A 24,480-nucleotide genomic window follows, 5' to 3' on the forward strand; every position below is an offset into this window, starting at 1 on the left:
ATGTTAACTGTTACATTAAATTTGTATTTGTTATAGAGACATCCCTGCTGTACCCCCATAACGTCTTCCTAACCTAACACCTCTCCATTTATCTTCACTGTCTACTTTATAACCTTCCTCCATCTCAGTTATGGTTTCCCCCAGTCTTCTCTCTCATATAGAAGTTCCATTTTGCTCCCCCTGTTCCCAGTTGCAGAGGGTGGAAGGGAAAGTGATATAATTTCTGCCTTTACTGAGGGTTCTTTCCACTACTGGGCAGTCACTCCTAAGCCATGCTGCTCAGACTGGGTTCAGGAGAGGTTATATTTGAGCACATACCCCACCCCCCCTCAGCAATACCACTTGTAGCCAGCCAATGGCAGTCCTGTAGAAGTACCTAATAAACATTTCAGGTTTTTTTTGTTTTATTTATATTTCCATTCTATTTTTTTTCCAGCCTGCAATTGCTTAGTTGTCAAGGTTACCTAGGTAACTGAAAAACAGACTGACTGTGAAGGTTCCATTTCATTATTATTATTATACTTCTATGTTTGTTGCTAGGGAACTCCCATTCTAGTAACCAGGCAGCAGTTCAAATTTAATGTTCAAAAACCTATACACTCATAGCAAATCTGAGGTGGTGATGTCAGCGTAAACCCCACTTAAAATGCATGGCTTAACGCTACCGTCGCCAAAACTAAGAGGAAATGACTGTCTAGTCTGGAAATTTTTAGAATCCTCTGTCACTCGGGTTGTTACAAAACGTAATAGGCGCCAGAAGCTGTCCCTCATTTCTAGCTTTGATTGGTCGCCGGGAAATCGCTGACATCAGTGCGCTTGCTGTTCATTGGTTAAAACCGGACGCATGGCCCTCCCCACATATAGAAGTGACAGGCACCTAGAGCGCCTCCGTATGGGCTGTAGGCCCCGCCCAGGGAGTGGGTTCCGCCCCGGAAAGGGAGTTCTGTGGGTGCGTGCGCAGCTGGCGGGAGATAGGAAATAACAATACCGCCACAGACTGCGCACTGAAGTGTCCGGAGCGGCAGGATGTCCCGGCGGGCCCGCGGGTGAGCCTGGCACTAACGGGTGGGGCAGTGGGGCTGCACATACGGGCACAGCTACTACTTTAGAACCCGGCGGCCTTTTCTTACTACTTTTGAGTAGGTGCCAGTCACTGGGCGTCTGCTTTGCGCTTTCAGTTCTGCGCCTCCTCCCTGCCCTGTGTTATCGCCCTTACCCTGGCCTTGCCTCTGCCCTGGCCTTGCCTCTGCCCTGGCCTTGCCTCTGCCCTGGCCTTGCCTCTGCCCTGGCACCTGCCCTGGCCTTGCCCCTGCCCTGGCCTCTGCCCTGGCCTTGCCTCTGCCCTGGCCTTGCCTCTGCCCTGGCCTTGCCTCTGCCCTGGCCTTGCCTCTGCCCTGGCCTTGCCTCTGCCCTGGCCTTGCCGGGCTCTCACCTATTGGCCTTCTCTGGATTTACTAACTTCCCCCATTCTGGACTTTCCTGTCTAGTTGGGCTTCTCTGTCGGTTCCACATGCCTAAACTATAGCTAAACTATTCTACTGCTTCTCTCTCCACAGCTGGGCTCTTTGCTCTCTCCCCAGTCTCCCCTTCCCTCTACCCCCCAGCTCTCTCCCCAGTCTGCCCTTCCCTCTACCCCCCAGCTCTCTCCCCAGTCTCCCCTTCCCTCTACCCCCTCAGCTCTCTCCCCAGTCTGCCCTTCCCTCTACCCCCCAGCTCTCTCCCCAGTCTGCCCTTCCCTCTACCCCCCAGCTCTCTCCCCAGTCTGCCCTTCCCTCTACCCCCCAGCTCTCTCCCCAGTCTGCCCTTCCCTCTACCCCCCAGCTCTCTCCCCGGTCTCCCCTTCCCTGTACCCCCTCAGCTCTTTCCCCGGTCTCCCCTTCCCTGTACCCCCTCAGCTCTTTCCCCGGTCTCCCCTTCCCTCTACCCCCTCAGCTCTCTCCCCAGTCTGCCCTTCCCTCTACCCCCCAGCTCTCTCCCCAGTCTGCCCTTCCCTGTACTCCCCCAGCTGCCCATCACTGTCACCCCTCACCTCTCTCCCCAGCTGCCCATCACTGTTGCCCCCTCAGCTCTCTCCCCAGCTAGTATTGCCAACCCTTGTTTTTGTCTATTATCTTTCTAGCCTTCTCTTTACTTCCCTTGTTCTGTCTCCCCATAAGGACTTTCCATGTCCACCCCGAGTGGGCTTCCGTGCATTGCCCCATTGTCCGCTCTCCCCCACCCCCATTTGCACTTTCCTATGAAGCTTCCACTGTCCTCCCTCTGAGAGTTTTCCTTTGGCTTTCCATACACTTCAGGGCATGCATATCTGCCCTACTACCCCATATTTCTCTCCCTGTGCTTCCCACATTTCCCAGTACTTCTCAGACCTTCAGTAATGCTATGTTTGTGCACAGCTGGCCCCCAACGACCCCTTTTGTTTTGGCTTTTGTCTTATTGCGCCAGGAGGTTAACTTGTGACTCTCCAGCTGGGTTTGTCCCTGCTCTCTCAGTGCTCCATTCCAGCTGAGCGCCACGTTCTGCAGCCTCCCTGTGCTTGTTTGCCTGTCTCTGCTCCTCATTTATAACCCTTCTTAAAGAGAAAGAAGTTTTTGTCGGCCATATTTCCTTAGATTCTTAGTAATTTCTTTCTTGTATATCTAGGAACACTACACTTTTTGTGTAAAGGTGCCTCAGGATGTCATGCTGATTACAACTCCCTCCCCCACCTTCACACTTCTCCCCTTTGCAACCCACCTACATTGACTGCATTTACAGAAATATAATGCACTTATCAGACGCTTAAGTAAAACCCAAGGATGACTTCCCTAGTGCACAGTTTTCTCTTTTTTTTTTTTTTTTTTTTTTGTTCATGTTTCTGCCTGTAACCTTGTGTTCTGTCCCAGCTATGTGCCACATGTAGGATCCTTTGCTTTCCCAAGCTGAATTCCACCCCACCCCCCTTTCTAGTTGACCCAGCCCCTATGTGATATCTCCAAAAGCAAGCTGGAGAGGGGTTGCTGGAAAGTTCGACCTTCGCATTTGGAGTAGTGGCCACCCTCATGGCACCCTGGTTTTTTTTTTTTTTTTTTTTAATCCTTGTTTTGCTAGATTAACAGACACCCTATTCCCTGGGTGCTTTGAGTAATGCTGCCTCTTTCCATATGCTGAACCTGTGCTTATTTCTGGGACACTGTTGCATGTTGACTAAATACTAATAATAATTTTTTCTTTAACCCATACAGAGATGATCTTGAGGATTTGCAATATCAGGACACAGACTCTGATGTCCCGGAGCCAAAGGAAAGCAGGGTCAAAGTGAAGTGGACCCCAGAAGAGGTACAGTATGCAATTAGATGTATTGCTAGAGCAATACAATCCAGAGTCCTTATCTCTTGCCTAGGGCTGGATGAGAACCCTTCTGTCCCTCCAGTGCTGGTCTTTGGACTTCTTACTGTGACTGACATCTCTGTCATCCTCTGGGGGTCTTATATGTTGGTGATACTATTTACATAAAATAGTACAGGGATGTCACTCCCCAGTATTAGGTCATGCGTAAAAATTGCTCCCGTCCGTGTTTCCCCCAGTAAGGTATTAATTATTGTTTCCATTTTGTTCTGTTTCATTAGGATGAGACGCTAAAAGCCTTGGTGAAGAAGCATGGACAGAGTGAATGGAAGGTGATTGCCAGTAACCTTACTGTAAGTTCCATCATCCCTTCAGTGTAAATCTTACATTTCACCATGCTTTATAAGTCTTATAGAAACGCAGCTTAGTGAGCAAGTGCAATTTTCCTATTTGGTTTTTATCCGCAATGCAGCTTTTTGCTGGAATCCCTACACAACTGTAACAGCGCTGGGAGTTGTAGCCACTGCATTTGTCCCAACATGACAAAGCTAAAGCAATTGCGCATATAAAAATCAAGTGCAAGTCATGGGAACTGCATCGGTTCTGGCACTGGGCATTAAAGCAGCATCAGCTTGTGATTCTTTTGGTGCACGACTGCATTAGGGCTGACATCTAGGCAAAAATGTGTGAAATGTCAGTTGGTGTCTTCAACATACACCAATAGGATAAAAACCTCATATAAAGTAGGTCTTCTGCTGTTAAAGTATATCTGATTTGCTGGCCCTGGGCAGATGTTACCTTTGGCCTACAATGGTTTTATGGCTGTTTTGATCAGGGGACACTTTCTGAACTGATGACGAGCTAGTCTATGTACACTTAAAACTCCCTATTTCTTGTTAACATTTATTTCCATTACTACCCCCTTTTATACATCTTAATTCCATATTAGGGTATATGCTGGTTATGCCTTTCCCCATAAGGGAAAATAGAACCCAGAAATCTTATGGCTTAATGGAGAGGTGTTTATGCCCTTTCAGCGCTGTTAGACATCGGATGGCACTACTTGGTGTGAGCAAAGGTTTAGTACAATAAGCACTGTCTTTTTGTTCCTTAGTCTTAATGTTTTAGTAAGGTGTTTACATTTTTGTTTTTCCTCCAGAATCGTACTGAACAACAATGTCAGCACCGCTGGCTTCGTGTTCTTCATCCTGACTTGGTTAAGGGTCCATGGACAAAAGAGGAAGATGAGAAGGTATGAAGTGAGGTATCTGAATAGGGGAATACATATTATTATTGGTGTGGCAGCCCTGATAAACTACAATTCTTTTGTAGTCTTTGGAGGGATGCTGTGAGCTCAACATCCTTGTGGCTTACGTTGAACTTTGTCTACCTCTGATAATTCTTTCTAGGTGATAGAATTAGTGAAGAAGTATGGCACCAAACACTGGACCCTGATTGCTAAGCAGCTCAAAGGCCGCATGGGCAAACAGTGCCGCGAACGATGGCACAATCACCTCAATCCAGAAGTGAAAAAGTCCTCATGGACAGAGGAAGAGGACAGAATTATATGCCAAGCCCATAAAGTATTGGGAAATCGCTGGGCTGAAATAGCAAAGCTGCTTCCTGGGAGGTAAGAGAAACCCACCTTTGCCTGTTAAACTCCTCTTTACTTCAACTGTTCAGGCTGTCTAAACAGTGCAAACGTGGCCATACTATGCATAGCATCTTATACAGCAGGGATCCCCAACCTTTCTTACTCGTGAGCCAAGTCAAATGTAAAAAGACTTGGGAAGCAACACAAGCATCAAAAGTTCATGGAGGTGCAAAATAAGGGCTGTGATTGGCTATTAGGCAGCCTTTATGCACACATCAGCTTACAGGGGGCTTTATTTGGTAGTAAACCTTGTTTTTATTCAATCAAAACTTGCCCCCAAGTCAGGAATTCAAAAATAACTACCTGGTTTGGGGGCACTGAGAGCAACATCCAAGGGGTTTGGGGAGCAACATGTTGATCATGAGCCACTGGTTGGAGATCACTGTTATACAGTATCTATCTAACCCAAAGGCCAATCAGACACTGTACAAAGCTGAAATGTGTACAGCAGCCTTAAGCCTTCAATATACTGTCCTGGGGGAAGAATAAACTGAAACATTACCTGTTTAAGGAAATAATTGGCTTTCCTAAAACATTTTACCTTCTTTCAAAACAGTTTTCTCACTCCCACCCTGACCAACTTAAGTTAAACTAAGCTGTTGATAATTTGTAAACAGGCACTCTGTTTCCTTTTGACTTGTATATCAGGATATTTTGAAACCCATTGTTTAGGTTTAAATAACAGTATTGTTTACACTTGCCTGTACAGCTGATTGCTCATGTAGCCATAAGAAAACTTGGCAAATTGTCTAATGGTGACCATTGGCTAATCAGACTACCTACAAGTAAAGGTCCTTGTCTAATGGGCCTCTGTGGGCCCCAGAGTATGATTTGCTCATTGGCCACAGGGCCATAGCTTTTGCCACACTGGTCAGATTCTCAGGCTTAAATGCAAGCTGAGAATCCATCCCTGGACTTGGAAAATCTGCTAGGTGTCTGCTCGGTTGCAGCCCCACTAAGCAAAATTCGGCAAAATATTGCTCTGTGGCTCCTGGTGCTGCCACAACTATCAGATTTTTTTTAAGCGTAGTGGTGGATTCTGGGGCTGCCTTTACCCACAGGCTGAGAATCTGCACAGTGTTACACTTGCCTAAGGGTTGGAACAGCCCATTTAGTCCCTGCATGGGGCTGGCACAAGAACATGCTAAGTTATCATCACTTAGAAGTCTTTCTAGGTCTGTCATTTGAAATCTAAAGCCAGCCCGCCTCCTGCTGAAAGGCTGAATAGCAGTTTATTTGCATGCCTACTGCAGACAAGACTGGATGCTATAAAGCAATGAAAAATGCATCTTCAGTTGCTAATTAGCTACTCCACATCTGGAGTGTGTGCCTGTTTGATACTGATAACCTTAGCAGTGCTTCTAAGGCTGAAAAGACATGTACTATAGCATTGTACTTTGTGAATAAGAGGGGGCAGCGACTGATCTGGGTGCTCCTTCACTGGATGCAGTATGCCCTGTGTTCCTTCATCTTAAGGGCAGTGGCACACTGTGGGGAAACATTTGCATCACTTCTGCTTTGCGAAGTAGCCAAAAGTTACCTCGTAAGGAGATTTTGGGGCTACTTGAAAAACTTGAAGCGGCATATATGTTTCCCGCAGTGGTGCTTTACGTTGCTGGTGGGAAAGCATTTTCAGGATATTCAAAGCCCGCAATAGTGCAGGTGAGGTAGAGGAGAACTATACCCCCTCTGCATTTTCAACTGTTTGGCCTCCCACAGGGGCCACCTTTCTCCCTCCTGATGACATCATTGCCTGCAGCTAAAAGTTCACTTGTCCCCATACCTTCTATGTAACTGCAGTGTGGTTGCAGTTGCTTCTAGGGATGCACCAAACCCACTTTTTTGGGTTCGGCCGAACCCACCCTGACTGATTCTGCCAAATTCTAATTAACATATGCTAATTAGGATCAGAAGGGGCTAAAAAATCTCCACCCCTGACCAGTTAACCCTTTCTGAATGCTAATTTAGCATATGCTAAATAGTATTCGGTTCAGCTGGTACCGTGGATTTGTCCGAAACCGAACCAAATCTGGGATTCGGTGCATCCCTAGTTGCTTCACATCCAGTTTGTGTCCCTGGCCCTGATTGTCTACAAGGAGCATATGTGGTGGAAACCAGGATTAGATCTGCTGCCGCTGTACATGCTTGTTCTTTGCAATGTCACAGATCCAGATGCAGCCAGGGATGATAGTCCCCAACACCAGTTCACTACTCTACAGTTACAAAGCTGGTACCAGGTAGCTAGGCTTTAGGCACCAATTTAGTCGTAGCACAGAAAGGGGTTTAGTTCTCCTTTAGGGAAATGTTTTTGAGTCAACAGGTTAAACCGTTTGCCCACAGAAGAGAGGTATCTGCATATACCTGTACACTGTTATGCATGTTTGTAAAGATGATTATTTAGAGATTAATCTTTTATAATCCTCTTTTGCATGCAGGACGGACAATGCAGTAAAAAATCATTGGAACTCCACCATCAAACGTAAGGTGGAGACTGGAGGATTCCCGACACTGAAGAAGGGCAGCGGAAATCAGGACGAAAGGGAGGACTCTGGGTACCAAGCTGCAGAGGAGCAGGTACATGGCATACGTTTTCCTTCTCTTGCACTGTGGAACATGGCCCTTACATTAGCAAAACAGTACTTGCTAACTTTCATTGTTTTTTTTGTTTTTAATTGTAGCAAGTCCTGCTCTCAGAAACTGTGGAAATGAGTGCTAACATTGCTGAGGAGCAGCCTAACATACTTTCTCCCAAGCTTCTTAACAAGAGTCAGGATATTAAATCTGAGCAAGAGAGTGAAGGTGAAGATTCAACCGCAGAATCCGTCACGCCCTCTGCCTCAGCCTTAGAGGATCCTGGCCCGGAGAAGTGGATGGTGGAATATGTGAATTTCCTGGTGCCAGGCTCGGACATAATGGAATCGGTAATACTATGCGAATACGTGTTGCTGTTGGAACATATATAGTGGGAAGAGATACAGATGGAGCTGTTTCTAGTGTTCTTAGCCCATTAACACTTTTGGTGACTTTCAAAAATGTTTAATAAGCTGAGCTTTAAAACTTGACCATTTTAATCCACTATCCCCTTTAGGAATCTTATTTCATAGTATTTATTTTGGTCTTTTCTAGGACCCTGAAGCCTGGTGTGAATTATCTAATTTTGATCTGGGAGAGGACTCTACAGTCAGTGATGTCGGAAGCCCCACCCGTGCTGTTGTCGCCGACAAACCCCAGACTCCCAACGTCACAGAATACCGCCTGGACGGCCACACCCTCTCTGACCTGTGCAAGGGAAATAAAGGGGAGCTGATACCCATATCCCCTCAGCCCCAGAACGCTTTTGGAACGCCTCCCTCTCTGCTGAAACACAAAAAACGAAAGATCACACTGTCCCCTGTTACGGAGAATGGTGCTAGCATTACCACATCAATTACAGAAGCAAACAGCATGACGCCCAAGAGCACACCAGTGAAATCCTTGCCTTTCTCGCCATCACAGGTACGTTTGACTAGAGTGTCACCTGTTTATCAGCTTATTTCGCTATAAACGAGGCCATGATGAATCTTAAATGAAAGCTTATTCCTGTGCAATTTAACCTTCTTGAAGAGCTGTGTAGTGTTGGCTATGGTACGGTGCTCCATAAATGAAATTTCAAACAAATTCTTGCTTTATAATCCTAGTTCTTGAACTTCTGGTCCAGACAAGATGCACTGGAGCTGGAAAATCCATCCCTCACCTCTACTCCTGTGTGCAGCCAAAAGGTGGTGGTGACCACTCCTCTCCATCGGGACAAGACCCCCCTGCTGCAGAAAAATTCTATGTAAGTCTTTCGCTCCCCCTGTATATGCAGCAGGTTTCCTTGTTTATACAGTGCATCAGAACCTTCTACTAGCACAGGTTTGAAAGGATGATTCAGTTGGCAACACCCTTAGGCCTGCTGCATCTTTTTTGCTAAAAAATATTGTTTGCTTTTATCAAGTTACTCAAGCCTTTGTACCAAGCATCCTTTTGACACATTCCTGTTTTCCTTTTTAGCTTCATCACACCCAACCATAAGTTTGTGGGAGAGAGTGTACTACACACCCCGACGCCATTTAAAAATGCACTTGAGAAGTTTGGGTCACTGAAGCCACTGGTAGGTTGCTGTATTGCTCTCTCAACATAAGTGTCTTTTAACACTGTTGGATATATCGTCATGCCATGGGTCCTTTAAGCGCCCTGTTAATCTAAAATATATATGATGCTTCATGGATGTTTCGTTTGCAAAAAAAAAAATGCCTGAAAAAATATTGGTTGAGAACATGCTTCTCTTTTGTTTGGCTTGGAAATTACCGGTCTCTGAGCTGTGTGGTTTGCGACTTCCTTTGATCAATTTCAGTGTAGTAATTTGGCAGCAGAGTTGCATTAATATTTACTCTTTATCATTCCATCTTCAGCCCCAGACCCCTCACCTAGAGGAGGATCTAAAGGAAGTTCTACGCAGCGAATCGGGCATCGAGCTCATCATTGTGGATGAGCCCAAGCTTGAACGTCAGAAGCGAAAACCAGTATGTATATTTATTTTTTTTAATCTCTTTATCTTTATTTTATTTTTACACGTTGATTAATAACCGTATTGGTGACATGGGCTACAATGCATCTTGGTAAGGAGAAGTTGAATAGAGTCAATGGCTGTAAGTGTTATTTAATGTCCTGTGAGAAGGTAGAGATGTCTCTGTGGGAGTCAAGAAGGGTCGTTTGTGTCGTTTATGGATTGACGTTGGAGTTCTTGAGTTTTGAAAGTTGTCCAGGGTTCCCAGATTTCTTGATGTTTGTCCAGCGAGTCTGATAGGGTAACTGCAAGGTAATGCATAGTTTGTATATATTCCACGTGGGATTTTAGTTAGGAGATAGATAAGTGTGGGGCTAGCCAGTTCATAGCGATAACCCAGCGTGCTGTGGCTAAAAGTTGTAGGGTCAGTTTGTTCTGGGTTTTTGGTAGGTAATGAAAATAGTGCTAGCTCTTGTTCCACAGTGACTTCTGTTTGCAGTACCTGGGAAATGAGTTGGAATGTTTGGGACCAGAATCTTTCCACTGTTGGGCACGACCACCAAGAGTGAAGTAGTTTCCTTGTGTCTTACAACCCCTAAAGCATAATGAAGAGGCGGGATTAAACTTATTTTTTTTAATATTGGCGTTTATATGTTTCCTTGATATTATATTTGGGGAAATCTTCTTTGCAGATTGCCATATTTTTACCCATTTTTGGTAGGGAAGTGGGGAATGTAGATCTGTATCCCATTCTCTCATGTATTTGCATAAGTTATCTGGGGGCTCTGCCCTTAAACGACAATATATCTGGGTTATTGACCCTGAGACGTGTGGGAGACTTGCACTGGAGTTCAAAACCGGACATCTCTGTTGTTGGGCGGTTTGGTTTATGTGAGAGGTAAAAGGGGTGGATTTGTGTGTATCAATAGTGTTCTGAAGAGGGAATATTATTGTTTTCCCTGAGATATTCTAATGACTTCAGTCCTCTGGGAATGATGAGATTGAACCAGTATGTATTTAAAAAAAAAAAAAAAAAAAGACTTGACTGGGGGCCATACAGAGTTTGGTTGTGTAATATGTATTAGGTCACTCATAACACTTGACAAACCTATAAAGTTTCACTAGGGCCAATGATTAAATGAAACATGAATGAGTGTTTTGGTGTATCTTAACCCAGTCTCTCTTCTCCATTGTACCATCAGCACAGTCCGATTAAAAAAGTGCGGAAATCCCTTGCTTTGGATATTATAGACAAAGATCCCAAGCCTCCGTCACTAACTCTTTCGTCTGCTGCTTCTACACGTATGCAGGTTTGTAGATTACCCACCAACCATTGCACTCATAACTCCCTTTCAACCAGACTAGAATACACCCCTAACATGATCTGTAATATTCTTCGTTACAGCCTCAAACCGGCGATAGTTTCCTGTCTGTGTCCCTCAATGAGTCTTCCTGCAGCAGCCGAGGGGAAAACAGTGTCCTTAACCAAGGCTTTGTCCAGGTCAAGGCAAGCAAAGGAGCAGTCGCACAGCTCGGGGAAACCTCACAGCTGGCCACTGACATTGGCGAGCTCGTCAAAACCCAGTGTGGCATTGGTAAAACTGAAACACACACTCCACTTAAAACAGAGAAGGGGACATTCCCTGATACAGACTTGTGCCCACAATCACTGATGGACTTGGACACATTTCATTCCGCTACAATAACCTCTAATACACACGGAGCCAATAAAGCAGAAACTCGTTTCCAAGTAAAACCTGACAAAGCAAAAATTCAGAAGCACGACGTTATAAAGATTCCAGAGCCAGTAAGTGCCTAAACCTTCGCCCCATTTTCTCTACTTGCTATGGGGCCTGGTATTTATTACAGCTTCCTTTTACACAGGTTTTTCTTTGAATTTTATATTGGTGGTATTCGTGTAGAACCTGCTGGTTATGCAATTCTTAGAATAACTCGTACAAAACAATAGGGACCTGCTCATAAGAGCTTACAATCTAAAGGGTTAACTGGCCAGATGGTAAAATATGCTAGATGATGCAGCCCATACTGTGATATCTTGTATCCTGCATTGGATAAAAGACCATTTGGTTTCCTGTATAACATAAATATAATGGGTCACGTTGGATAACTAATGTGAGCGCAGTGTCTAGATGTTACTGAAAAGTATGAGGGAATTGGATCCCAGGGAGATCACCAGAGGGATATTCCACCGCTCTATTAACTTCTAGGGGTGCCAATGTTATTCCTGCTCCAATGAATACAAATGCTCTGGTCTTTGGGGGGAAAAAAAGTAGTGCCATCTTGCTTACCTCTTCTGGGCACCCCTAGAGCTGACTTAGGTTTTTGCAGTAAAGTAGGATTAAAAAATGTTTCTCTAATGCACTGGCACGAGTATAAGAACATCTGGAAAAGGTCAGTGACATGACACACATGACTATTCCACTTTGTCCCTATAAAGGAGCAGTGGTTGAATTCACTGGGGGTGCCCCTCATATTGATGGTGACTTCAGTTTTCCTTGACCTTTTAAAGTGTCTTTATCTGCTTTCAGTTTAAAATGCAGATCGTAATAAAACTGCCATTGTCTTTGCTCTGATGAGCAGCCTCTACCCTTCCCTTGCTCATTGCCCTCTGTATGTTTGTTTGGAATGCATTGGTGTCTGGATGGAAAAACAGAGGCTAAAGGCAGCTAGAGCACTAATATAAAGCCATAGACACTATTCATAAATGACTTTATGTAGTGAAGGAGATCGGAGGCGGTTGGTAAGATTAACTCACTAACTTGTCTTTAATCAGGGTTTGGTTACTTTTTCTCGCTCCAAAGAAGCTTGTGTCTTACCCCCTTATGTAATAAAAGGCACTAAGTTTGCCAAAGAGCAGTAACCCAACCAATAAGACGTTTGCTTTTAGGGCTCTGGGACACTGGGAAACTTGAGAGGAAACTTATGTGATTTTGGGGAAATCACAGCGTGGCGTATGCTATCACACCGACAATTTACATTCTCGCCGGTGGGATGGTATTTCGGGGAGATTAGTCGCCCACGACAAGGGAGATTTGTCGCGGGCAACTAATCTCCCAGTGTGCCAGAGCCTTTAAACAGATGACCAGTAAATGCTTCCTGCTGATTGGTGCTATGGGACTATGCTGCTCCTGGGCAATCTTTAGTGTCTTTTATTACAGAATCTTATACGGTGCATCTTGTAATTTGATCCAAGTGAGAGCTGCCATAATGACTGCCTTTAAAGCAGCTCTCTAGACAACCATTCCAATGCAAAGGTTGCATTCTTAACCTCCATGTATTTGGGTAACGTGGTGTGCCTTGTCATGATCTGTCCTCCCTAATAAAACAGAAGCTATCTCTAGCACGTAATGTACCAGCAGTTTTGCCTGAGAACCCTGTGTATATATTTAGGTTTTGGTGCTTTCTGTTTACAGGAACACATTTCCCGAAAATAGTTACTTTTCCTGACTCAAGTAATTCAGTTTTAAAGCTGTTTGCATAAAAAAAAGACTCGGGGTTGGATGAATCTTCTTATCATTTAATCGGCTGACAGTAGGAACATAAATGATTAACCAGGGCCACTGATACCTGTCAGAGCCTTGCAGTGGCATATTTTGCCCTTGTCCTTATCTTGGGGCATGGCAGACGTTTGCATTTTTGCTGCACAACCAAATCGCCCAGAACCTCATTCCTTGTTTAAATGAATCCAAACTGCCTGCCCAAAGCTTCTCTCTTCATGCCTTTGGGCTGTTCCTCCCTCTGATCTGGTGGGTGGAGGCAAGTATTGATCCCTATTGGCCTTGCTGTTTTTCCCATTGAGCTGGGGTTGTGGAGCAGAAGCTCCCTCTACTGGCCAGAGAAACCTCGGCTGTTAAGTAGCAAACACTATGGCAGCTTTGTTAAGCTTTTCAGAATCAAGTCAGCCTGGACTTAAAGAGGTAAGTAGCAAATTACACACTTTGGTTTTTTTTAAAAATTTTTTAGAATTTAACATGTGACTTTGCCTTCAGATAAAGGAGAGGCATCTTTTTAATAATTTTTATTTCTCTCCAGATGACCGCAGCCTGGAAAACAGTTGCATTTGGTGGTTCCCAGGACCAGCTGCTCATGCAGGAGAAAGCCCGGGCAATACTGAACTTATATAAACACAGCCCTACCTCGCGGGCACTTGTTCTTTCCTGACATCTGAGCAGTTACAGCTGCCCACCCCCATCTCCTTCATGAGAGCAGGATTCTATTCAACATAAAATGGACTTATAAATTCATGCTCCTGTTTACAACTTTGCTGCAGACTTTCGACAGTCCCGGGATGTGTCGCTTGCTAGTTTGAGAGAAGAAACCTAAAGGATGAATTTAATTTCCAATGCAATTCCTTCCTCGCACAGCTGCCTTATTCATTTCTTTTAAACTGGTCGCAGTTCTCTTACGCCAGGTCTCATTCTTAGAGAGGCCATTTGTGGCCAGGCGTTCGATTTTATCATGGCTTCCTACGGCATGCAGATCTCTGGAGCGGTTTGTTCTGTTAAGAAGCACTAAGTAAATATTTTGTGTATCCCAGGGGAGACCTTAGGCTTATTCTGTGTCCCCAGGCAGCCTGTGCTTATTTCTCTAGGCAATTGCCTTCTTTTGAAGACCTTTTTTCCCCCCAAAGCAAACATTCATTTAATCAGTGTTTAGGCCTATTCTTCCTTTTTTTATTCTTAGTTCAAAATGGTCACTGATATAAAAAAAAAAAAAACAATGTCAAAAATAATTGGAACTTTCAAAGGAGCCTTAAGACGCCGGCTTTGTATGCCAAACTCCTTCTATACGAAGTCGATCAGAGCCGCAGTTCAAATCTTCATTGGTTAGCTTCCCTTTTTCATGCGTGTCAGCCATTTCAAAATGGCGCCTGCGGATTCCAGTCTAGAGGGTGGGGATCTTTCTACCTCATTGGAGTTCATTACATTCTGACACTGGCCTTGAAGCTGGAGTTTGGTGTTTATGGGAAAACAAGAGGCCTGCTTCTATAGAGGGCAGAGAGCTATATAGGTGGTTGTATCTTGATGCATGGAAAGGTTAGAAGGTAGGCTGTCTGCCAGGTGGATGTTACAATCTTCCTAGTCATTGCTTGGAACCTAAGGATTGGTTGACCTGCACCTTTCATTGTTAAACAATGTTCCCTGTACTCATATATGTGCACAACCCCCTATCGCAGAACATTAGGGACTCTGAATTGCTTTAAGATCCCTGTTTGCCCTGGAACTGCAAATGCTTGTGGTGAAACCCGGTTACAGATACATCACTATGAAATATATTGCTATAGTAATTAGTAGTGATGAGGACTGGTTGCAGCACAAACATTCCTATAGAAACAGCTCCTGCATTTACTCCATGTGGTTTACAATCTTCCAAATGTCTCTCTGTATAGTGAGTCTTGGTGTATCATGGGAAAGCATTATCTGGTAGGAATTGGCTTACTCTACAGGCCTTTGGGGTTACATGTCTCCCATTGATTTGCTGTTTAAAGGTGTTTGTGGATGATGGACAGATAACACCTCAATTTAAGTTGCTGCAGCGTGAAACATATTTTGATTTTGTTTTTTTCCCCCAAAAAAAAGCTTGTCAACAAATAACTGCTGCCAATAAAGTGATTGAAGGTGGACTGCTAGTCTCCCATACTTTGTTCACAAACCATTGTATTTTGTTTTACAGGAGAACACGTCATTAGCAGGAAATATCTGTCCCTCTAATAAGGGCCCCATAAGTTCTCAGTCTTTTCTGCTAATTTACTGCACATGCTTGGGGTTGCTATTACCTTATACTAACTGATTGTATAGATCAGTGCTGTCCAACTGGCGGCCTGTGGGCCCCCCCCCATCTGCTGTGACTGCTTACCTTTGTGTAAGCTTTAAATGGTATTAGTACTGAGATTAACTGGGCTTCTGCATTGTTTACACCTGTAAGACCTCAGACCCCAGAGGCAGCACATCTCAGACAGATTGTAGGAGTAGTGCCGATATTGTGTCACTATATATTGTACAGTACAAGCTGTTTATCTTGGAGTGCTCATGATTTCATTACTTGTATAATCATAATAGGTTTTCCTGTCTCCTTCCCTACGCTGCTTTACCTTGCTTGTGTGTGCCATACTCTGCCTGCCCTATGCTTACTGTGCGTACCATACTCTGCCTGCCCTACCTTGCCTGTGCGTGCCCTACTCTGCCTGTCCTATGCTGCCTGTGTGTTCCATACTCTGCCTGCCCTATGCTGCCTGTGTGTGCCATACTCTGCGTGCCCTATGCTGCCTGTGCGTGCCCTATGCTGCCTGTGCGTGCCCTATGCTGCCTGTGCGTGCCCTATGCTGCCTGTGCGTGGGGATCCTGGCAGGAGTTTGTTAGTATTTGGAAATAGTTTTTAGGTGGTCCCTAAGGTGTGTAATTAGGTGCTGGAGGTTGCTGTGCTATCCACAGGGGAGGAGGAGGCGGCATATGGATTTATGGGTGTGGCTTAAAATGACAAAATAAATTTCTTTCACATATCGGTAAAGGGTCAAATCCCTGCAGTGAGCACCAATTATTATTGTGTGCTACCACCATTAATGTGGTTATGGTCTTAAAAGCTTTTGTGATGAAATGATTATTATATAGATATTGATTTCTAATGGCCTAAACTTTACATGCTCAGTGTACTCTGGGCTCTCAACAACTTGTGTCATGTCATTTACTGTTAATGTAAGTTCAATATACACATATATATTGCATTTCCAGTCATTTTTGTTTGTGTACTTTTAGTTCTACTTTTAAACCGTTTGTTACAGGCCTGCCAGATATATTCAATACACACTAGGCACGTCAGTCAGTCTGTGGGGCACCTCTAAAGGGTCAACTTGACTTGCCGTTAGGTCAGGTGTCAGTCTGTTGGTAGAAATTGTTCTCTCGATACATCCCATGGGCTTGATACATGTTTAAAGACAGCGTAAAGGAAACCCTTGAAGCAAATATAAAATTGCTTAGGCTGCTCTAAACACATTTGCAATTAATGTGAATTACTAGACAGTGTAGTGGTTTTTTTTGTTTTTTTGCTGCTGCTGCAATGATTGAAACAGCGCCACCTGTTGGTCAGTTCTGCCAACTGGTCTCTATTCAGGATAAATTTTCAGAAACACTCCTGATATTGCTCTGCTCCGTCGGCTCCGTTCGTATACCTACTGTCTGCTACTGAGGGTCTCGGCATTCATACAGACGTGAGCGGTGCTTTCTTTGTTACATATGGCAAAGATATAGTCTGTACCTGGTGTCCTATGCCAGTGTTAATGAGAGCCAATCTTATAGTACATGACATTTTGGCCCTTATTAGCCTATTGGCTAAGAGACCAAATCCATGCATATGAAATGATTTCTAATAGGCTGAGCGGGAAAGGGGTTAAAGAAAATGTTTATTCTGCAATATTTGGATTTTACCCTTTCTTGCTTCTTGGGATTGGCTAATACCCTAAGTAGAATTCTGTTATGAATGATGCTGGAATTAATTTAAAAAAAAAACTAATGCCTAAAGGGCTAAACTGTTCCTTGTAAGAATTAAGGGTTTATGAGTACTGCTGAGATGCTGGCCAGTACCACACGGTCACCAGTAGGTGGCAGCCCTGTCTTACTGGAAATCTCAGGCTCTAACTGAGAAGAAAATGTTTTCCCTTGCCTGTTTCTCACTGCATATTAAATGCCCATATTGTTCATGACACATGGTGGGGGGGCTCCTTGCCTGTAAATGATTAGAGATGGATTAGATCCCTATAGAGGGAACAATGTAAGCAGTGGGCAATTAACAACTCTGCTTGTAACCTTTCTGTCTTTTTGTTTTCTCCTATAGCCAGCGACCCTAACAACAAGATAGTACTTAAAATGCCAGACTGGAGTGTTGCAGCACTTACCCATTTAATTTATACTAAGTTCATTTTAAAACCAGCTTAGTGGCCTCAGACTGGGCAGAGTCCCATTCCATTACCAAGGTGAGCCATTCTTTATTCTGTATAAAATATATATATATTCCTTCCATACACTATCCCTGTAAGTGTCTTGGCTTTAACCCATTTGCTGCTGATTTCTCTGACAATAATGCCCAGCTTGTAGAGATGCTGATTGGATGAGAAATGATCCCGTCCTTTCTGCTTTTCAGAAGCAGCTGACAATAGTTGCCATCCACTGCTTAATGTATAAAGAGTGCACGGGTCATAAAGCTCCAGAATATAGAATTAATGGTGCTATAATGTCAACTACTACAGAGGTAGGGGTCTGGGGAGCCATTACTTGTGGTGATTTAAATGGAGCCGAGCAGCGTAAGGGATAGCGGCAGCATATTAGGATGTATGGCAGAAAGTTTCTGGCAGGATGAGAGCGGCAGCGAGTTCTGTTTATGGATCCCCGGTGAGGCCGCGCAGGCAGCACTGTGTTCACTTCCAGGCACAGAGTGAGGTTTATGTACAGACAAGTGGTGAGTTTAAAGGGAAAATAAATCCTGTTTGGTGTACAGCGGGCCCTTGCCTCTATAAAACACCTTGGCAGCTGTTACTAAACCGGTTTATTGGGCTATTTTTGTGCTTGGAACAATGATCTGCTTGCAGATAGCGTGTTCCCACAATACTGGTCCGTCACTGCTTTGTGACAGGGTCAGACTGGCCCACCAGGATTTATGGGAAAATCCGACTGTATTTGTAGCAGCGCCTACATAGTATTCAGCGTTTGCATTGGCTGCTGCCTGCTACACCATCAGTCTCCCTTCATTGCCCCATTCCCACTGCACCTGTCTCACAGCAGCCAAATGGGGGGACTCTTGGGAACAAGAGCCGACTCCAGATTCCCCCTAGTCCAGCACTAAACTGACTACACGTATGGCATCCGTTATCTGGAAACCCATTATCCAGAAAGCTTTCAAATTACAGAGGCTCCCATAACCTCCATAATAAGCAAATAAGTCTGATTTTTAAAAATGATTTCCTTATTCTCTGTAATAATAAAAACCCGTACATGCATGAAACCTGTTACCCACAAGGCTCGGGACCTGGGGCCTTTAGAGTAAGGGATATTTCCATAGTATGGATCTCCATCCCTTAAGAGTACTAAAAAATCATTTGGAGTCTTTCTGGATAACGTGTTTCCGGATAACAGGTCTTATACCTGTACCTGTTGGTTTTTTTTTTTTTTTTTTTATAGTAGACTTAAGGTAAGGAGATCCAAATAATGGAAAGCCCGTTATCTGTAAAACCCAGGTGCCAGGATTCAGGATAACGGGTCCCATACCTGTAGTTACATTGGTGTATTTACTGCTGGAAAAAAAATATTCCTACAGAATACAATTCTGTGCTCAATAAACATGTTCATTAGTGCTGAGTGCCCCTGTCTAATTGGCATAATTCATGCCATGCTCCATATGTACCCGTCGCATAGAAATGAGCCCCTCTGATGCGGAGATGCAGGTTGTCTGGCTTCTCTGCATTATGGGAGTTTAACTCTGGGGGTTTCAGCCTGTGGTTCTGCAGCTGTTGCTGATCCGAGAATGACAGTTGGTGTCTGTCGGTGCATGCTGGGAATTGTAGTTAAGCAGCAGCTGGAAGTATCCCACGAAGATCCTTTGAGGTGTATATAATTGGCCCTCGGAAAATCAAATGCAAATTAGTAGTACTTTAAAACAGATTTCTAGCATTTGAATGTATCAAACAGGAGGTGAAAAGTATATAAAAGTATATGTACATATTTATATATATATGTTATTTATTTTTACCACTCCCTGATTTCAGCCTGTTCTGTAAATATCTCTACATTTCTGCCCCTTTCCTCATTATAAGGATCTCCTGGGTCCTATGTGCTGCTTGTATCAAGGGAGGAATCATTTATTGGGATTGTTATTGGTCCCTCCATGCACACTGCAGGTGTTTAGCGCATCGCTGGGATGGTTGGAGCAAACAGAACCAGCGCAGCCTAATTACAGCTTTGTTTGTTTATGGAGCTCTGTGCTCAGGGGGCCCGGGGCCCTGTAACTTTCATTTACTAAATGTTTATTGGCCGTGTATGTTCATTAGTCAGTGATAAACATAACTGGGGAGCAAGAACTCACCCTCCAGTGGACATATGGACAGGGGCCGGGGTATCTGTATTATACACAGAGCAGGGGCCGGGGTATCTGTATTATACACAGAGCAGGGGCCGGGGTATCTGTATTATACACAGAGCAGGGGCCGGGGTATCTGTATTATACACAGAGCAGGGGCCGGGGTATCTGTATTATACACAGAGCAGGGGCCGGGGTATCTGGAAAACCCCAGGTCCTGAGCATTCTGGATAAGGGGTCTTTCTGTAATTCGGATCTCCTACCTTAAGTCTGCTAAAAAAAAAAAAAAAAATTTAAACAGTAATTAAACCCAATAGGATTGTTTTCGCTCCAATAAGGATTCATTATATCTGAGTTGGGATCAAGTACAGGTACTGTTTTATTATTACAGAGAAAAGGGAATAATTTAACCATTAAATAAACCCAATAGGGCTGTTCTGCCCCCAATAAGGGGTAATTATATCTTAGTTGGGATCAAGTACAGGTACTGTTTTATTATTACAGAGAAAAGGGAATCATTTAACCATTAAATAAACCCAATAGGGCTGTTCTGCCCCCAATAAGGGGTAATTATATCTTAGTTGGGATTAAGTACAGGTACTGTTTTATTATTATTACAGAGAAAAAGTAAACCATTTTAAAAAAATGTGAATTATTTAATTAAAATGGAGTCTATGGGTGATGGCCTTTCCATAATTCGTAACTTTCTGGATAATGGGTTTCCGGATAAGGGGTCTGATACCTGTAGTTCTATTATACATCGAGTTGGAGGGGTGCGTGAGTATATTTACCATTAATGCTGCAGTGCAATAGTCTAATGCACACACAGGGGAGCGAGTTTCTCTAGGACATATATGGTGCCGTATATGAACCCTGCTTTTTCCCTCACCAGCAGAATATACTCAGCTGGATCCTGACTGTGTGTGTGAATATATATTTATTTATAGCCATGTAATTGTATGCAGAAGCTGCACATCTTGTCCCAGCCTGGCTGCATTTGTGGCTGAATTAGAAATATTTTCCAATTTTCTGCAGGGCTCTTTCATATGGCGCTTTAGCGTTCTGCTGCCGGCAATGAGATGGCTGGGTTTTAATCAAATGGAGAGAAGGGAAAAAAAAAAAGTTTCATTATGGCTGCCTGACTTATAAAAGGTATTTATTCCAGTGCTGAGGATCACATTACAGCAGTTTTATATTGGTTCTGGGCAAAGTGGGCAGCTATTTGGGTCGTATGGGGTACAATTTCTCTGGGGGAGGGGGAATATATATTATTGCAAATGTACCGGGCACTGGGCATATAAGAGAAGCCCACCTGGGATTTGCCAAAATCCACAGATTGCCAATCCGAACCTGTTTCTGTTGATAATGGGCGGGTTAAAGGCAATTTTGGATTGCATTTGCCTTTAATTGGGGTATTACCAAAGAGAGACCCCACACCTGCCCGTTATGTTCTGTTAGCAAAGCCACACAGTGATAATGTATATCCTCCCCACTCTGCCATCATAACTCTTCCCTTAAGTGAGGATTAATTGGATTGTACCATGGAGCCTAAATATGCCTCTCTGTCCCCCGAATGCAACTAGTACCCAGCTCCCCAATTGGTATTCCCCCTTGCGCTGCAGACTCCCCTTTCTTCTTTGCAAGGTGGCGAGCGTGTAATTTGAGGCTCGGCTGCTCCTCTCATTGTGTGTGACCAAGAATTACAGAGTCGTTTTCCCTGCAGCCGAGGAGAAAAATCTGTGGCTTGGTGTCAACAGGATGGCAGCGTGTGTGTGTTGGCAATCAGAGTAATGGGATTGAGGGCACGCAGCTTGAGCGCCCAAGAAAAGAAAATAAAGGGATAATACACAGTGGGTGCACGCTACGTTTGCTAAAGAATGGGCAGCCTCTGCCTCCTGATCCGCAATAGCCTTTGTAGGTAGCAATATATTAGCCCCAACCTCTGCCTCCTGATCCACAATAGCCTCTGTAGGTAGCAATATATTAGCCCCAGTCTCTGCCTCCTGATCCGCAATAGCCTCTTTAGGTAGCAATATATATTGGCCCCGGCCTCTGCCTCCTGATCTGCAATAGCCTCTATAGGTGGCAATATATTAGTTCTAACCTCTGCCTCCTGATCCACAATAGCTTCTGTAGGTAGCAATATATTAGCCCCAGTCTCTGCCTCCTGATCCGCAATAGCCTCTATAGGTAGCAATATATATTGGCCCCAGCCTCTGCCTCCTGATCCGCAATAGCCTCTATAGGTAGCAATATATATTGGCCCCGGCCTCTGCCTCCTGATCTGCAATAGCCTCTATAGGTAGCAATATATGAGTTCTAACCTCCACATCCTGATCCACGATAGCCTCTATCGGCAGCAATCTATTAAGCCCAGCCTCTGCCTCCTGTACCACAATAGCCTCTATCGATAGCAATATAGGAATGGCCAGTGACACGAGAAGATTAGTTGCCCCATGATTAATCTCCTTTACCGGTGATGATGATTTTCTCGTGTGACTGGCCCAAATGTACAAAAGCAATGATATGATCTGTTTTGATAGGCAGGACTATCAGTTTTTTGGGAACCTCCAGCACCAATCAAGAAACCTTCTGTAGCTCTGATGTCCTTACACTGGGGAGCACTAATACCAGTAAAACTCCTGGTTGGGGCTCAAGACTAACCAGCTGAGTAGTCCTCCCTATTAGCTCACATATAGGTGCCCTCGCTGCTTTGGCTGTTTATGGGGCTGCTTATTGTTATTTTTTCGATAGTGCCAGCATATTCTGCAGTGCTTTACAGAGATTATACATCTGTCCTATCAATCCCTGCCCCAACCTACAGTCTAGCTCCTATATGAAAAAGGGCACTAAGTTTGTTCAGGAGCAGTAACCCATAGCAACCAATAAGATGTTTGCTTTTAAACAGGTGACCAGTAAATTCTACTTGCTGATTGGTTGCTTTGAATTACTTCTCCTGGGCAAACTTAGTGCTATTTATTCCATAACCCCATAAGTCTGGAAGAAATTTGTTCACATTTAAATTAACTTTTAGTAAGACGTCGACATTGATATTCTAAGACCATTTGCAATTGGTTTTGATTTTTTATCATTTGTGGCTTTTCTGTTAGGTTTTTTTTTTCGTTATGGAATTTCAGCAGCTCTCTGGTTGCTAGGGTCTTGTTTACCTTAGCGATCGGGCAGTGGTTTGAACGAGAAACTGTAGCAAATAGAAAGATATGGAATAAAAAGTAACAAGAATAGGAAAATGGCAGCCTCACAGAGCAATTGTTTTTTGGCTGCTGGGGTCGGCGACCCCCATTTGAAAGCTGAAATGATGTAGTAGAGGAAGGCAAATAATTAAATGACTGCCATTATTTGGTTGCTGCACAGCTGAACCAATGGCAGAGAGCATTGTGGGAGCTGTAGTTCTGAGCGTTGCCTTCCCCTGGCTGTATTAATACCTCCCCATTCCCTTGCCTTGCCCTTGCTCCTTTCTGGCCAGTTTCTAGCTCGGCTGCAGGGTGCTTGTTTGTGTCGGAAGCTTTTCCCTTCCTTCCCCACAATGTCAATACATCAGCTTTGCGCCTGTCTCCCATCTGTCAGTCTATCTGGCTATCTTGTTGTATCTCTTAGGGTATTTATGTTGCCTCACACATGTTGCTAAATCTTTTCTCTCCCTATCAGTCCCTTGTTCGTTCGTTCTCTCTCTCTCTCTACCTGACTGCCTGTAGAATCTCATGTCTCTCTCAATCTGCCTGCCTGTCATTATCTATCTCTCTCTATCGGCCTCCATCTCTCCATTCTGCCCTCTGTCTATCACTCGCCCCTCTCCATCAATGCAAGGGGAGGGGGGGCTTTCGGAGAGGGTTCTCTGCTCATCCAGATGGAAAATAGACTGTTAGCATTGAGCTGGTACCAAATGAAGTGCCGACGTCTTCCTGTGTTTAACATGAACTGGCACTTATTTATGGGCCCCGCGGGTGTCCCCTCCTGTCACACCTACGGCCCTTGAAACCTTCAGAGCTGAAGAAGTCAACACTTGGCATTATTCTCTCCCTGTCCGGTTACTTTAGTTTTATCGTGTGAAACAGCCGAGATGTCAGGGCTGCAGTTGGCAGTGCCATCTATATTGCCCATTTGGCAGTAAAATCCCTATGTGTCAGGGATTTCCGTATTACAGAATTATTTGCAGGCTTAATGGGAAAACCTATGCTATTTTCAACACAACTTTGTATTGTTAGTAAAGTTGTCTGTGCTGTGTAGAGCTGCTGTGCTAGTCTGTTTGTACACCAGCTCCTTGCACCCAGGAGTCCCGTTGTGCTGGTTCCAGTGCCACCGTGTATGAAATCGGATGAAAGTGACTTTTATTATAGGTTCCCTAAGGAATATCGTCAGCTACGCAATACATGGGCAGATTTTATTGTTTGGTGACTGAAATTTTCTAACTTTCTAAATTATCTGGAAAATAATTCTAATCCCACGTGGTCCAAAAATCGTTCAAAACTAGGTACCAGGAGTCACGTGGACACCTGGTAGTGCCAAGGAAACAACACTCACAGCTGGTGGGAATAACCTGGTTATGTTTTCAATTGGCAGTGCCAGGGAAACAACATTCACATCTGCCCGGAATACGCAGGATCTGCCATACAAAACAACATTCGCGGCTGGCAGGGCTATGCAGGTCATATGGTCAGCGTGCCAGGGCCAGGCAAACAAAATTGACAGCTGGCAGGGAAGCACAGGTCATGTAGTCAGCTGGCAGTTGCAGGCATTAACAGCTGGCATGGCTATCCGTGAGCTGCAGCTTGCGATGTTATATCCCTTAGACATATATGCCATATTTAGCGTGCGTCCCACTCTGCAGCTGGCGGGGCTGGAGGAAGAGCACCCACATTTGGTTGACATCCAT

At 44.3% G+C, this 24,480-nt stretch overlaps 1 protein-coding gene and 1 long non-coding RNA gene across 2 annotated transcripts; both read left to right on the forward strand.

Moving 5' to 3' along the window:
* Positions 1 to 885: 885 nt before the first annotated feature.
* mybl2 (MYB proto-oncogene like 2) lies at positions 886 to 15,150 on the forward strand. Its single transcript, XM_002932869.5, has 14 exons — positions 886 to 1,046; positions 3,222 to 3,315; positions 3,606 to 3,677; positions 4,484 to 4,576; positions 4,734 to 4,954; positions 7,414 to 7,552; positions 7,657 to 7,899; positions 8,105 to 8,473; positions 8,656 to 8,795; positions 9,011 to 9,110; positions 9,412 to 9,522; positions 10,709 to 10,816; positions 10,912 to 11,313; positions 13,560 to 15,150. Exons 1-14 carry the CDS (start codon positions 1,027 to 1,029, stop codon positions 13,686 to 13,688), a joined length of 2,241 nt encoding a protein of 746 aa, XP_002932915.2. The 5' UTR covers positions 886 to 1,026; the 3' UTR covers positions 13,689 to 15,150.
* A 649-nt stretch (positions 15,151 to 15,799) lies between these two features.
* On the forward strand, positions 15,800 to 20,699 carry LOC116408061. The gene is made up of 2 exons (XR_004220706.1): positions 15,800 to 17,493; positions 20,625 to 20,699. It is a non-coding gene; the product is annotated as an uncharacterized LOC116408061 (long non-coding RNA).
* Positions 20,700 to 24,480: the final 3,781 nt, after the last annotated feature.

This window comes from Xenopus tropicalis, chromosome 10, assembly GCF_000004195.4.
Source record: "Xenopus tropicalis strain Nigerian chromosome 10, UCB_Xtro_10.0, whole genome shotgun sequence".
NCBI lineage: Eukaryota > Metazoa > Chordata > Amphibia > Anura > Pipidae > Xenopus > Xenopus tropicalis.

What these genes read in the sequence shown, in the direction of transcription:
- mybl2 (XM_002932869.5), top strand. Translation starts at nt 1,027, where the DNA reads ATGTCCCGGCGGGCCCGCGG. An exon ending in TGCCTTTCTCGCCATCACAG is followed by an intron (nt 8,474 to 8,655) that starts GTACGTTTGACT and finishes TTATAATCCTAG; the next exon opens with TTCTTGAACTTCTGGTCCAG. An exon ending in CTGCTGCAGAAAAATTCTAT is followed by an intron (nt 8,796 to 9,010) that starts GTAAGTCTTTCG and finishes TTTCCTTTTTAG; the next exon opens with CTTCATCACACCCAACCATA.